The sequence below is a fragment of the Natrix helvetica genome (genome assembly GCF_964273705.1).
Source record: "Natrix helvetica genome assembly, chromosome: 6".
Classification (NCBI taxonomy): Eukaryota; Metazoa; Chordata; class Lepidosauria; order Squamata; family Natricidae; genus Natrix; species Natrix helvetica.
In genome coordinates, this window is record NC_138553.1 from 34136876 (window position 1) to 34151478 (window position 14603).

Below are 14603 nucleotides of genomic sequence, written 5' to 3' on the forward strand. Positions count from 1 at the left end.
TATAATGCCAAGGTGAGAATTATGATTGAATCTTATCAGAAACAGAACCCGGCACAAGGCCCTTATCAGAATTCTTTGAAGATTCCAGTCTAGATTATTTGTTTTTCCCATTAATATTATCTGGCCGAACACTATCAAATATTTTGGCTTGGCAGGCAAAAATAAGCGTGCACTTCTTCTGTCCATTTGCTTTAAAATAAAAGTGATGAAAATATTTGTTTCATAATGCAACACTGCCTGCAATCACCATGGTAAACAAAAACGGAAATACTTTTGCTTTGATTACCATATAGCAATATGTTGATTTTAAACATGGAGGGGAGGAAGAACACCTGTGGAAGACCCCCACCCCACCCCTACCCCCACTAAACTTGCAAAGATACCGAGAATGAATGAAAAGAGAAGCTGGAAAAGCCACATAGAGGTCAACAAAGGAAGAATCCTGCAGACTGAGAGCAAATGTGGAAAACCAAATGCAAGTTAAGAAAGAAGAGAAAATGAGTGTGAATATTTATTAATTTCACCAGTTTTATTAGCTATGTCAATTCTCAAAACAATTCACAAGGGTATTTGTAACATGATTTGCCAATTGATTATCACTGCAGGCATCTGGCTTAGCTGGTTAAATGTGTTTATTCAAGAAATAAGCCTTCTGGTGTTTAAAAGGGTATCGCTTTGGGTACACACATTTACAAGTTTACTTTTATTGAACCAAAAGCAATCTCAGTGCAGCTTAAGCATGTTTATAGGATATTTATTTGTAGCTGATAGCGACTTGATAAAATAAACCTTTGGACTTAGTGCCTGAGTGTGATCTGCCTTTTTTTTTCCTGCAGCCTTTAAAGGAAATGCACCTTAAAACTAGGGCCTGACAACTTTTCCATAGCCAGAAACTGCATATCTCATAGGACAGTGTTGGTGAACCTTTTCAGCATCGAATGCCAAAATGGGAGCATTTCGTGTGCGCCTCATGTGCGCCAGAAACCTAAAGAGCAGCTTCTCGCTGCGCATGCCCGTGCTGGGAAGATGATCTTCCAGTTTCTGGTGCACGCATGCACATCGGCCAGTGATTCTATGGCACTGAAGAAATGAACGAGTTTTGTATCCTTCCTCTTTTTCTCGCTTTTTACAATTTCTTTTTACAAATACTGAGCTAGTAGATTAGAGGAATGCTATGGCTACGGATATCATATTTTAAATGCAGCAAGATCCCCCAGATATTTTTCTTGGCAAGCTGTAAAATTCAGGTGAAGCAAAGTTGCTCCATGGATGATAACCTTTAATAATATGTTCTAAAATATGCTAGTGGCCTTATAATGAACTCTCTGTACATCATAAGTGCATAGAGCACATCTGCTTGGTAGGCTATACTACATGAAAAGGAATTACAAAAGGAGGAGGTACAAACACATATAATATATATTTATATATTTATTACATGTGTATATTCAAGGTATCATGAGAACTATATAAATAAATATTACATAAGGCAGACAAAAGCGTATAAGCAACCATCCGGGACTGCTTTCCCACAAAATACAGAATACCGTATACTTGTGTTTTCCCATTGATTTCAGTGGGGAAATGTAAACACCTGTCTCCTATAAAAATCAAGCAATGTAAAAGATTTTGGTGTCACTGACTTGAGCTAAGGATTTTTCCTTCTGTTTCTCTCTAAAATAAATCACTTTTAAGGCGTGTATCATTTGCTGTTCTTCTTAGAGTGTCTGGTACACATTTTAACAGATATTGGCAAAGGTTATATATAATAAGGCTTATTCTCAAGAATCAAATACTGCAGGGTCAATTGCTTCCATTGCAACCATTTCAGAAGTTCTTGCTATCTAGGCTCACCTACTTCACTGATGCAAACTTCCCCAGTCTAGTATTTCCCAGATGCGTCATTTCCCTTCATCCCAGGTAGTTTAGGCTAAGAATGGTGGTGCAAATGAATAGTTTCTATTATTATACACTGTGGAAAATGATAAATCAGACTTCAATCGAAAGCTACTCCCCTCTTATGACTGCCTCACCAGACCCCCTTTGTGAAAACAGAAGGTCATGAAATTGCATTTTAAACATCATGATGATCATCCTAATTTCAGTGCTTTAGATAGAAAAATAAATAAGCAAATACAGTTAATTCAGGGACTAGTAATGGTCAGAAAGCTCTCGGCTTCTATGTTCAGCTGCCCCTGTGATTGGGATAAATCTCTCTGCTGAGGAAAAGTGAGCTCAGACAAATAGAGCAAAAAAAATATTGATAGATCTTAGAGACATCATCATTTTCACAAGGTAACCAGCCCAAATGTCATCATTATAATGTCTCCTGCTTGAACAGGGGGTTGGACTAGAAGATCTCCAAGGTCCCCTCCAACTGTCTTCTGAGTGATGGGAAGAACGGTCCTTCCATTGCAGCTTTGCTGCCTTCCCATCCATCATGGTGAGAAATCTAAAACAGGGTCTAAGCTCCCCATACACAGAGAACAATTTGGAACTCATGCAAAGAGGGAATCGAAATTACACAGGGAACCAGTAAACACAGAGGAAGAAACCCACTTCAAGCCTCCCATCCCCACATATGGATCAAAGGGGTGAAGGCCCAGTTAATAAAGATTTGATGGAGGGTAGCTATAATTGTGTGAGGGAGGGGGAGGGGGGAAGAGGTTCATTACTGAATTCAGAGGTATAAAGTGCTATGTGTGCTGAGCCAGAAGAGCTACAGAAGAAAATGAAAACAATCTTCCTTCATCCATGGCAATGTGAGCAGTGTCCCTGATTTTGCAAAACTGAAGCACCGCTATACCAACACCTCAGTCAACTCAACATTGCTTCTCCTTCTTCGTTGCGAGGCTATTGCTTGATACCTTTCCCTCCAGAATACTCTTCGTATGGACTGGGACGTGTTTTAGGGCGGGGAATGGAGAACTCCTGTTGAGGCTCAAGGTCCTGAAAAAGGAAGAGAAATATAACTTTGAGATTACAAAGTAACATCTATCCCCAAAAGCAGACTCTTATGCTCCTACAGGTGAGGAACCTAAGTAATCTATAAAGAGTGGACCTTTCTCCTTCAAAGACATAGTGGCAGTATTTACTATCTCATTAAATAATATAAAGGAAAGCCAGAGCTTAGATATTTAACCATGAATCGGTTAAATGTAGAATGCTTTGTACTAGATGGCTAGCTTATACAGCATATCTCTAAACTAAAGAGAAACTAAATTCATAGCAGGTCCAAGAACACCCTTAATGACTGTTCAGGTATGCTAAGAAATGGCACATCTATAGAGATTCTCAGTCATCCAGGTCATGGTTGCCCCAAAGGTGCTTTTTCAAGAGGCAACTGGACTTTTGGGGTTTTCTTTGAAGATGTTTCACTTCTCATCCAAGAAGCTTCTTCAGCTTCTTGGATGAGAAGAAAAAAGGGAAACGTCTTCAAAGAAAAAACAGAAAGTCCAGTTGCCTCTTGAAAAAGCACCTTTGGGATAAGAAATGGCACTTACTTACAATTTGCACAGTCATCCTTTTTCCATCAACCTCACTCCAATAGAGAGTAGGAAAGGTCTCAGTGGCTTTTTTTCTAATTTGATTTTGGTTGCCTTCAGTAGCCTCCATAGTACCAACGCAATGCCTGCTCTGCAATCATGAATTAGTTGATACTTTGGAGACCACAACAAAAATGCTGAGCTTGGTAAATTATTACCGAAAGCTCTTCAAAGTATAAGTAGGATTGGGATATCTAGGCATCTAAACATCTGGATGACAAAAAAAATGCAGCAACACTAAGCTACATGTGGTAGTTACCTACACTTTTGTAGCCTAGATCTACCTGGTAACACTAGATATAAAGAAATGTAACTAGGAAATGTATCATTTCTCTCTGAAATCACAATTTACCTTTGAATGTATTCTGAGGGCAATATTTGCTGTTATAAGCCTAATCAAATCACTTGTAGTAGGTCCCAGAATGAATTTTTATCAAGCATTTTACAAGCACTTTAAAGCTTTTTAGAAACACTTTACTTTTTTCTGCTCAGGAAACTGTTCATCTTGACAAAAATATTACCATAACTAGTTATCACATCAAAAGCAACATTAACTAACTAACTAATAAGCCTATATGAATACCACCTTTTTTCCCAGACGCTTAGCTTTCTAAACATGCTAAACTTTCCTCCTTCAGCCCTTGATTATTACCCTAACGAAAGAAAAGTTGTTTAATTTACCTTCAGTTGAAAATGAGTTGAATAAGGGACATATGAGTCAGAATTTTCTTCTGGAACGATGAAAGAGATGCAAAGAGGGCAAAAGGAAATGAACTTTTGAATTAGTATACAGTCAATAAATAGATTTAGTATGGTTCAAAATAACAATGCCTAGCATCAATACTTATGCCAGCTTTCCCCAACCTGCCATGCTCCACATGTCCACTGAAGTAAATAAACAAAAAATAATAATTTATTGGTACGATAGTTTCAGAATTCCCAGGAGGCTTCAAAATGATAGGCACAACTGAGCAATCAAAGTCCCACCCCTTTTTGACATCTATTGGACACATTGCAGTGATATAAAAAAAAAGCCACATCAGTCATTTTGAAGACAGTAACCATTGCTATGGGTGCTCAATTCCTAGCACATTTCAAATGTACCATTTCAACACCTCTGGGTGTAACTAGGTTGAAAAAGGACATTTCATATTAATTTTGGGATCTCTTTTATTTCCATTTTTGGAATCTATGCTTTAAAAGAGTTATAAAGAATGTATCACCATTTGAGTGATACATTCTTTATAAGAATGCATATTGTAACATACATACAAAATGAGTCACATGCCATCTCCTAGGTCCTGGGATTCCCCCTCCCCGCCCCATGATGCCATAGTATCAACCCTATCAATTCCTAGGGCTTGCCAACTAATGTGGAAAATGTCCCTTTTGCCCTCTTTCTTGCTGCAAATCAAATGGGGTGAGATGACGGAGAGGTTGGGAGGCATATCTCAGGTTGGAATAGCAATAGCAATAGCACTTAAACTTATATACTGCTTCATAGATCTTTATAGCCCTCTCTAAAATGTTTAGAGAGTCAGCATATTGCCCCCAACCTTCAAAGGATGGAAGGCTGAGTCAACCTTGAGCCTGTCAGGATCAAACTCCTGGCCATGAGCTAAATTAGCCTGAATTTAGCCATGAGCTAAATTAGCCTCCAATACTGCATTCTAACCACTGTGCCATCACAGCTAACCACAGGTATGTTGATTGTTACCTATGAAGATTTTATAGCAAAAAAAGGGTAAATAGTGATAGGTGGATGTTCTAGAAGTAGACAAGCCCATAGGACATTTGGAGGCAGGACTTGCATATACAATAAATCTAAAATCTTCCTCATTTAATCCAACTCTTGTTGCATGTATGCAATTCATAAGATATTCTTGTGCATATTGAAATAAGGGAAATGAGTAATTCTTGCAAAAGATTCCTGCAAAAAGTCCTTGTTATTGATGCCTGTGAACAATTTTAGATATCCTAACTCCTCTTTAAAAAAACGAAATATTTAGACACTCACAATGTGTATCTGTCACAAATTTATCTTTTCATGCCAACAAAAGGTTCAACTAAAGCTTTTCAAGCAGTTCAACAAATAATGTTTTAATTAAATCAATTCTGGTTACAGATTACTTTAGCAGAGAATTTTTTAAAATAAAGTTGCATATTTCAATTAATAAATTGTTCAATTAAAACCTTGGCTGATTAATCAGCAGATAGGTTTTAACTGATGAAACCTTGCATAAAATTTTAATGTGCTTTTCACTGCATATTAAAATAGCAAAAATAATACTTTATAATGTTATAGAATGGTGTTTTTCTAATACTTGAAAAATTATTAAGCAATTTGTTTGATGAATCAAGGTACATAAAGTTGCTTAATTTATTATTGTTTTCTTTGTCTCCTTCTTCTTCATCATCATCATCTCAAATGAATCCACTGTAGAATAAAGGTCTTGTTGTGTATATCTAAAGATTATTAATACATCCAGTAATTGAACTAATGCTTAATGATCAATCAGTGTACTGTATATGTTACTCATCAATAATGTTAGTTTTTGGAATAGTATTATGAATCTTTTGCTTGAACTATTTTCTTTCAGCTGGCATTTTCTTTTCATTGGAATATAGTAGCTGTTGTCTTACCTTGTGTGTTGTCTTCCTGAGCATAACCTTGATTTTCTATTCCATAAGTTTTTTTCAGGCCCTTTGGCTGGCAAGTATTATTCTCCAGAGGGTAATCTCCAGGCTTCCGTGGAGCAGTGAGGACACAGAGTTCAGGTATTGTATACAGAATCAGGAAAACCCAGCCATTTACTATCAGAGCAACCGCAAGGAGAGGATCGTTCCATTCTGATGGGCTACCTAAATCGCTGATACCATGCATCAGGATAGCAATCCATGCCACCCAAATGCCTATGGAGAAGAAGGCTGTGAAGAATAAGTGGACACCATGCCTCTTCCACCTCTTGTATGAGCCACAAAACACAAACATGGAAACTATGAAGAGGAGAAATATCAGGAAAAGTACATAGATGAGTATTAAAATAAAGTCTCTTCGTCTTTCCTCATCCATCATATGGTGTAGAGCCTTCAAGGCTTTGATATTGACTGCTACATATTGCACGGCTATAATCACTTGTACAACAGTCAAACCAAAGACCATAATCAGCAACGCTAGTGCTGAAAATGGCTGTCTTCCTCTCACCAACTTGACGAGGTCCAAGGCATGAGCCAGAAGGCAGGAAAAGCAGAGGGCAAAGAGGACCCCAAAAAGGAAGAAACGTGTGGGGGCAGTTTGCTCATTGAGCCTGATGATAAAACCAAATGTGAGCCCAAAAATTCCTAGAGTGCCTAAGAGGAAGAGGAACTGGATTGGGATCAGGCTACGTTTTGCATTGTCTTGGGCTTTACAGATAAGGGAAAAAAGCACCAGAATGAGGATGATTGTGACAAACACACCAGCTGTTGCCAGAGCTTCCAGAATAATTCCCCAATAAACCTTGGTGTTACAGAGGAAATAGTAGTCAGAGGATATGTTGCCACAGCCTTGGGGGGGTTCAGAAGTAGGCATGGCACTTCAGGTGACTTATCTTAAAAGAAAACCTGTAGGAAATAAGGCAAATTTGGGGTTATAAATATATGCTTAAAAACAGAACAAGTTAGACAATCAGCCATTTTACTGTAAAAGGAATCAAGTAATTTATATAGGTAAAATTCTTATTTACTTTACATGAAAATATAAAATGATCTCATCCCAAGTTAGACCACTGATTTGCTTAGCCCAACATCATCTGTTCTGATTGGCAACAATGCTGGGGCATAAAATCTGGATCCAATAATTAATTTAATTTAATTTAATTTAATTTATTACACTTCTAGACCGCCCCTTCTCCCCGAAGGGACTCGGGGCGGTGTACAGGTACAAATTTAAAAACCATACATTCGACAATATACATAACTAAAATTGAATTAAATATCCCCTGTACAAATTTATAAAAATTAAAAACTTAAACCTTAAAACCAAACCATAAAATTTAAAATTCAAACTCATGAATTTATTCCCAATAATGGGATGGAGCTAGGCCAGTTAAACTGAGATTAAGGAATCATCCCGTAGGAAAGGCCCTTACTGTAATAAAGAGGCACATCTTTTTATGGACTCCACATTTTTCTACCTTGAAGAAGAAATAGCAGGAAAAACACTACAAGGGTCTGTATAATTTAAGAACAACCCGATCCATCAAGCACCAGGGCTTTGTTGTAAACAATAATCTCTATTTTTCTGAAGGAGCAGCAGCAGCAGCCCCTATAAGCAAAGAAGGCATTGGCAGGGCAGAGACATCCAGGGCAGATAAACAACAAAAACGGCAGGCGTGCCTAAATAATCAAAGCCACACCCTTTTTTACATGCATGAGATGCATGCAAAACACATATAAAAAGGAACAGGGTTTTGAAAACCTGGTTACACCTGCCACTTTAACCTAATTGACCCCATAAACACAGATGCTCCTGTGGGGGAGGGCAAAAATATAAAAATGGCAGCTACAGTTACGTGTGACCTTTGGACAAAACAAGTGGGGCTTCAATCACGTGGTCATGGCTGACATCTTGATTTTTTTTTAACCGTACCTGAATTTCAGCAGCAATCTACTGAAAAATGGAAATGTGATATCCACTGATTTCTGTAGCACAAGCCTAACAGTTCTGGGTAAGCTAATACCGACAACAATAAAAAGAATATAACGCAATCCAATCACACACAAATCCTCTCCAAAGCCACAGCCCAACTTCGTTAAATTAATATATTGTCAATCTGCAAATTATGGCGTTTTTTTTAAAATCTCCATTTAATTAAAAAGGAGTGTGGTTTGATCCCTGCCATACATTGATAGAAAGCAAACTGGTTAACAGAAGCAAATCAGTGTCTATACTTTAAATCTACTACTTCCTGTACTCTCAAGACCTGAGCTATAAAATCCTGATGGCACTACATGGCAACAAAGAATATTTGTTTACTTATTTATTTAGATTGTATGTCACTTCTTTCAGCGACTGAAGTTGGTCTACAATGATACATTTTTAAAAACCCAAGAAAAATGTAAAATGCTTGAAACGTTAAATCTTGAACAAAATCAAGGTGGGTAATCTGTAGTCTTCCATAAAATTCACTCTTTATGACTCCTGTGTTAGGGGAAGTCTTCTAAAGCTTTCTAAAAGATGAAAGAAAGGGAAGAGGCAGCCCAATCTCCAAGGGGAAACTGTTTATAGAGAGTCGGCTGCCATTAAGCATGCCATTTTCTGAGTTCCCACCATTAAACTTTCTAGGGGCCAAGAGCTGCTGCATCTTTTCTTTGCCAGATTGTCTAACGTTCTAGCTGGAGAAGATGATCCTAAAGATATCAAGCACCCAAGTCATATAGAGTTTTTGCTTGAAAAGTTTTTGGCAAGTATAAGTGTCCCCAAATAAGTGTTACTCTGGACACCTCCTTACTTTAGACTGGCGCTACATCACGTTTCGCTGTGCTCCCAGGACTACTTTTTTTCCCTTGTAGATCATTTTGTGAAATAAACATAAACAAAATTACTGTGAAAGATCCAGGCTTCAATAAATGCTACAAAGTTATCTGACTAATAAAGATTTCTCTATTAGAAAAGATCTTCTATCTTTTCCTGGCTTCTCTTTATCCAAGCTACTCAGTGAAAAGTTTCTGAAAAATAGGATATTTTACCTTTCCAATAATTGTATGAAAAGAAGATAAAATAGAAAATACTGTAACAGGTTAGATATCATCAATGGAAAACCTCATATTAAGCCTGAATGAACCCCTGTGTCTCCCTAGGACAGTACTCTCTTCTATCCGTTAATCCTTACAATAGTCTAAAATGATTTTCAGAAGCTGAAATATGGAAAGTTCTTAAAAAATTTGCTGAACCTATATTACATCTCTATTAAACTAGGCATAATCAGGTAAGGAGGCAATATAACAAAATGTATTTGGTAAGCTTGAGAGAGAAACACCCTTATTGTTCCTGTTACTAGAACTAGTGTACTTCAGTACTCCCATAATTAAGCTTTGGCATGGACTTACCTTGACTGTGATCTGGGTCGGAAGAGAAGAAGAGTTGTAGGCGACAGCAAAGAAATATGCCTGCACTGCCCACTTGAAAAATACTCTGCTCTTGCCGCTTTTCTGTCCTTGCATGGGCAAGCTAAGAATTGCTCTCACACTCTCCTCGGAAGCTTTAAAAGCAAATAGAGAAAACAGGGGGAATAAAGGAGTTGGGCACGCCTATTCCAGTTTCACTACTCCTGGTGCTGTTATAAATATAACATTCTAGTGCCAAGAGATGAAGTCAAATTTCTGACGTCAACTGGATAGTCAGTCTGATGGCTGGGTGGGGAAGGAATCTTTGACTGGCTCACCTCTCAACAGACTCTACTGCCATTGATCCAGTTAGCTAATCATTTCTGCCACCTGGAACTTGAGAAACCTAGAGGGTGTGGGGCAAGGAGATCCAGCCGCCTTAGATAATACTTTTGTGTGCTATTTGTTGTGCCAAAAAATGACTGTGTAGTAGGTTCCTACTTTCTCCATTGTTCTGCTTGGTCTTGGAGCAGAAGTTGGTCATACCTGAATTTTTTGAGGGATTTCCTTGTCTTGCTTCCATAAGCAAGTATGGGAACAAGATTGGGTTCTTTCTTTTCTTCTTTGGATAGATTGGTTGTTTAGCCCTCCAGATCATCTAAAAGAAAATATACTGAGGATGACGTTACTATGCTCTGCATTGGAATATTTTGTTTATGGATGGAAATCAAGAGAACTGTATATGTTGTTGTGCATTCTGTGTCAATGTGGAAAGGGGATGTGACACCTCCCCAACCCTGGAAGTTCATGTTTTCTTATTGTGACAAAAGCAGTCTCCTTATGTGAAATTTGGCCTTCAAATGCAGGTCTTTACATTTGTAATTCTAGGTTTTTGACACAGTCTCTGTCTGATTTGCAAAAGGCATCTTGTTATAGCTTGAGCACCTGTTTTCTCCCAGTTCTCACTCAGAATACAAAATTTAGGAGAACCAACAATTTTGGCATGTAATAGTTATTGGATCTATGGGTTATTGGAATGGGTAATTTAGCTAAATTTTGATCAGATAGAGTTTAGTTATAGATTTATAATAATTTTTCCTAATCTGAGCACCTACTCAGGTATTCGAAAGAAAGATGCATGATCTAACTAAGCAGCTAAGAGAGTTGTTCTGAAAAGGTTGGGAGAATTGACACAAAATTAATCCCCTATCTGTAGGTTGTGATTTTTTGGTCAGGATTGCTTTCCTTTGTGTGTTTATGGAAAAGAAAGTGAATTGTTGTTATTGGTGCTAGAGGGTCACTATGTTTTTCTTACAATTATTTTATTTTTGTATTATTTGTAAGTATGGAAGCTTTTTAACAGATGTACAGCCCTTGTTCTGGATCCTCACCAAAATATATATTTCATCCAAATCAGCAGCAATAGAACAGGATAAATGTAAAATTTATTTCCTGGCCTCTGTGGTCTTACACTGATTAAGGCTGCTTCCACATGCTATTTCATTTTTCTTTTTTTAAAAGAAAATAGCTTGCTACATATTTTAAGCATACGTCAGTACATTGCATATGCTAGTTAGTGGGATGTAGGCAGCAATGGATTGGATTGCAAAGCAGTTGCTAGATTAGAGATCCTGGTTTGTATAGGATAGCATAAGCATGTTTGAAGTAACACTGGGTTTGGGTTGAGGTTGCAGTTCTGGCATAGTGGCCAAAAAAATCCCAAACAACCTAACCATTATTGACTTTATTGGTAGCATGGTATGCTGCATGTGGCACAGGTATGATCAAGACTAGTAACTTAATTTTACTTTCTGTACATTATTAAAAGTATTATATGAAAGACGTAATTGAACAAACCATGATGGGGAGCAAAATCAATATCTATGGCCCATGTCTATCATAGCATATGGAAGGGCACAACTTGGATTTGTAAAAAAAAAAGACTAAATGGCAAAGAGTAGTATTTAACTAATGAAATGAACTAACCAAGGAGAGAAGCAACTTAAACCAAGGAGAAATTTCCTGACAGCGAAAACGATCAACCAGTGGAATGGCTTGCCTTCGGGGGTTATGGGTTCTCCACTCCTGGAAGCTTTTAAGAAGAGATTGGAAAACCATCTGTCTAAAACAGTGGTAGTCAACCTGGTCCCTACCGCCCACTAATGGGCGTTCCAGCTTTCATGGTGGGCAGTAGGGCTTTGCTGTAACTCTGCTTTATAAATTTTATAAAGTAAAGTTACTTCTCTACTTTATAAATCACCATTACTGTGGAACCAGTGGGCGGTTAGAAAATTTTACTACTAACAGAGATACAAAAGTGGGCGGTAGTTATAAAAAGGTTGACTACCCCTGGTCTAAAATGTATAGGGCAGGAGTGTCAAACTCATGTCGTCATGGCAGCATCACATAACATATCAGGACTTTGCTAAACTGGGCATGGCCGTGGCCAGCACATGACATGTTGTGTCCAGACTGTGGGCCACAAGTTTGACAGCCCGGTTATAGGGTCTCCTGCTTGAGCAGGGGGGTGGATTAGAAGACCTCTAAGGTCCCTTCCAACTATGATGATGAAATATACTCCCCAAACTTTTCTCATGGTCATGAGAAAAGTTTGGGGAGTATATTGGAGCTTTTTGCTGGGCATGCAAACCTAATTTCAGTTCTTATGGGTAATGGGAAATGTGTAAATATGAAGGTGTTTTACATGTGTTTTTGAGTTTGTTTGTATGTACGTACGTAATAAAACGAATAGCTTTGAATTGTAGAATATTTTAGGTGACGATTAAGGCTGATTGGAAGTAAAGTCAGCATATTCAGATGGAATGCTTAGTAAATGATGTAAAGAGAAATGGAATACAGTAGCCAGCCGTCACTGCAAAAGAAGTTGAGATGCTCTGCATTTCTTTGTTTACCAAAAGTTAATAGTGTGATGAATATGTGCATATTTATGAGGTGTCTCAAATTATCGGACTGAATTCATTCACTTACTTACTGAGAATAGCAACTAATATAGTCCAGAATAATGACACGTCTTGAATCATTAAGAAATAAATGTGCACATCAATCTTGCAATGATGTAAGTTGAGAGGTGAGAATAAGAGAGAAAAGAGACTTTATTCGATGAATTTCCAAAGAAAGCACAGCTCAGCAATCACAGAAGGGGGTCCCCGAAGGGCTCACGACTCCTCTTCCTGAACAGAGGGAAGGGAACAGGCTGTTACTGCCACTTGCACACAGCTTGGTGAAGCATAAGTTGCGCAAAGCTAGTTTCAACCTACATGGGGAGTGACTCTGTTCATCCCTTTGGAATGCATTCAACTAAAGTAAGGGTTTGGGGCCAATTGGCTGGAGACCAAATATGCCTCTTTCATTTCTGCTGCTAAGTTATTTATAAAGTATGCCTTAATGACATTAAGGAAACACCCTTTTTATTTATTTTAGTAGGAATTTAGTGGGGGGGGGGAAGAAAACCAAATTTATATTTCAGAAAATCTTACAAATGCTTGTGTTCTCTAAGCAACTAGATGTATCAGTTTCTTTCACCCTTCCCCTAGTTGACAGGAACTTGCAAATCTTTTGATATTCCCGTCACTGCTTCTTTAACACATGTTTACACTGAGGCACCACTCCTTTCAGCAAACAAACACCAAATGAATCATTAAATCTTAAGGTGAAGGATGGCCATATAAACCAAGGGCAAATTCTCCATGTCCCCTTCTATTTTTAGAACATAGAATCATAGGGCTGGAAGGATCTTCAGAGGTCTTCTAGTCAGGAGACCTTATATCATCCCAGTTAAATGAATGTCTAGTCTACTTTTGAAAACTTCCAATAATGGAGCACCCACAAACCTGGGAGGTAGGCTATTCCATTTATTAGTTGTTCTCACTGTCAGAAAATTTCTCCTTACTTCCAGATTGGATCTCTTGTTAACAAGCTTTCACACATTATTACTTGTCCTCCATTTTGATGCTTTGGAGAATAAGTCAATTCCCTCTTTTCTGTGACAAACCTTCAAATACTGGAAGATGGTTATATCCCAAGTCTTCAATAATCTAGACATACCTCTTTCCATCAACCATTAATCGTACAATATAACCTCCACATTCTTTGACATGTTTTGCTCTTTTCTGCACATTTTGGGCTCTTTTTCTTGCCTTCGAGTTTCCAATTACTATAAAATATTTTTTTTTAAAAAAACCCTCAAAATTTGAAAAGTTAACAGAAACTTCTTTTTCTACTGCTTATGGATTATTCTACGATTCTTATTTCATCTTTTTCCTCAGTTCTTGAAGCCTATTATTCCCATATAACTTCCCATATAACTCCAGAATTTCCTGCAACTCATTATCTACTTTCCTGTTCCATCTCATTCTATCCTCCTCTTTCCTCTCAATTTCATCTGTCTCCTTTGCTCATATATTTTTGTGATGTGTAACTAAGGTCCAAAGTACATTGGACCAGTTCATTTTACTTAGGAATCCCTTTGAGAAGTGAAGGAACACAACATAGCCACCAACATTATAAAAGCCATCAGCAAATCAGTCCAGAGAGGATTTAACTCATCTTCCTCATCACTAATGTCAAGATGCCTTAACTTATGCACATCGTCATCTTATGCGTATCTCTTTTGCGGTGTCACAACGGCCATGTAGGATAGTCCTCAAATGATATATAGGAAGTTAAAAATGACTTTGGTGATAGAGAAAGTAATAAGTGATCCATTAAGGAAAGAGCAATGAGAAAAGATTATTCAGTCCTAAGAAAAAGGAAAGTGTAAATAACTCTGCCTTGATTGTCATTGGTAAAGATTAAAACATTTTAAGACCCTGTTACAATAAGGAACATACGTAGAATCCCAACCGTGTCTGTTTCTTGACCTGGTCTTTCTTAAAGAGCTGACAAACCTCAGTGTTGAAATCTTCAACTACTTTACTTCCAATTTCTTGAGGTAGTTAAGCAAATCTTAAG

General features: G+C 37.8%; 1 protein-coding gene across 1 annotated transcript; it reads right to left on the reverse strand.

Moving 5' to 3' along the window:
* Positions 1 to 510: 510 nt before the first annotated feature.
* LOC309395017 (retinoic acid-induced protein 3-like) lies at positions 511 to 9866 on the reverse strand. The gene is made up of 4 exons (XM_081958755.1): positions 9636 to 9866; positions 6189 to 7148; positions 4227 to 4276; positions 511 to 2949 (listed from the first exon to the last, which is right to left on the reverse strand). Exons 2-4 carry the CDS (start codon positions 7114 to 7116, stop codon positions 2854 to 2856), a joined length of 1074 nt encoding a protein of 357 aa, XP_081814881.1. The 5' UTR covers positions 7117 to 7148; positions 9636 to 9866; the 3' UTR covers positions 511 to 2853.
* Positions 9867 to 14603: the final 4737 nt, after the last annotated feature.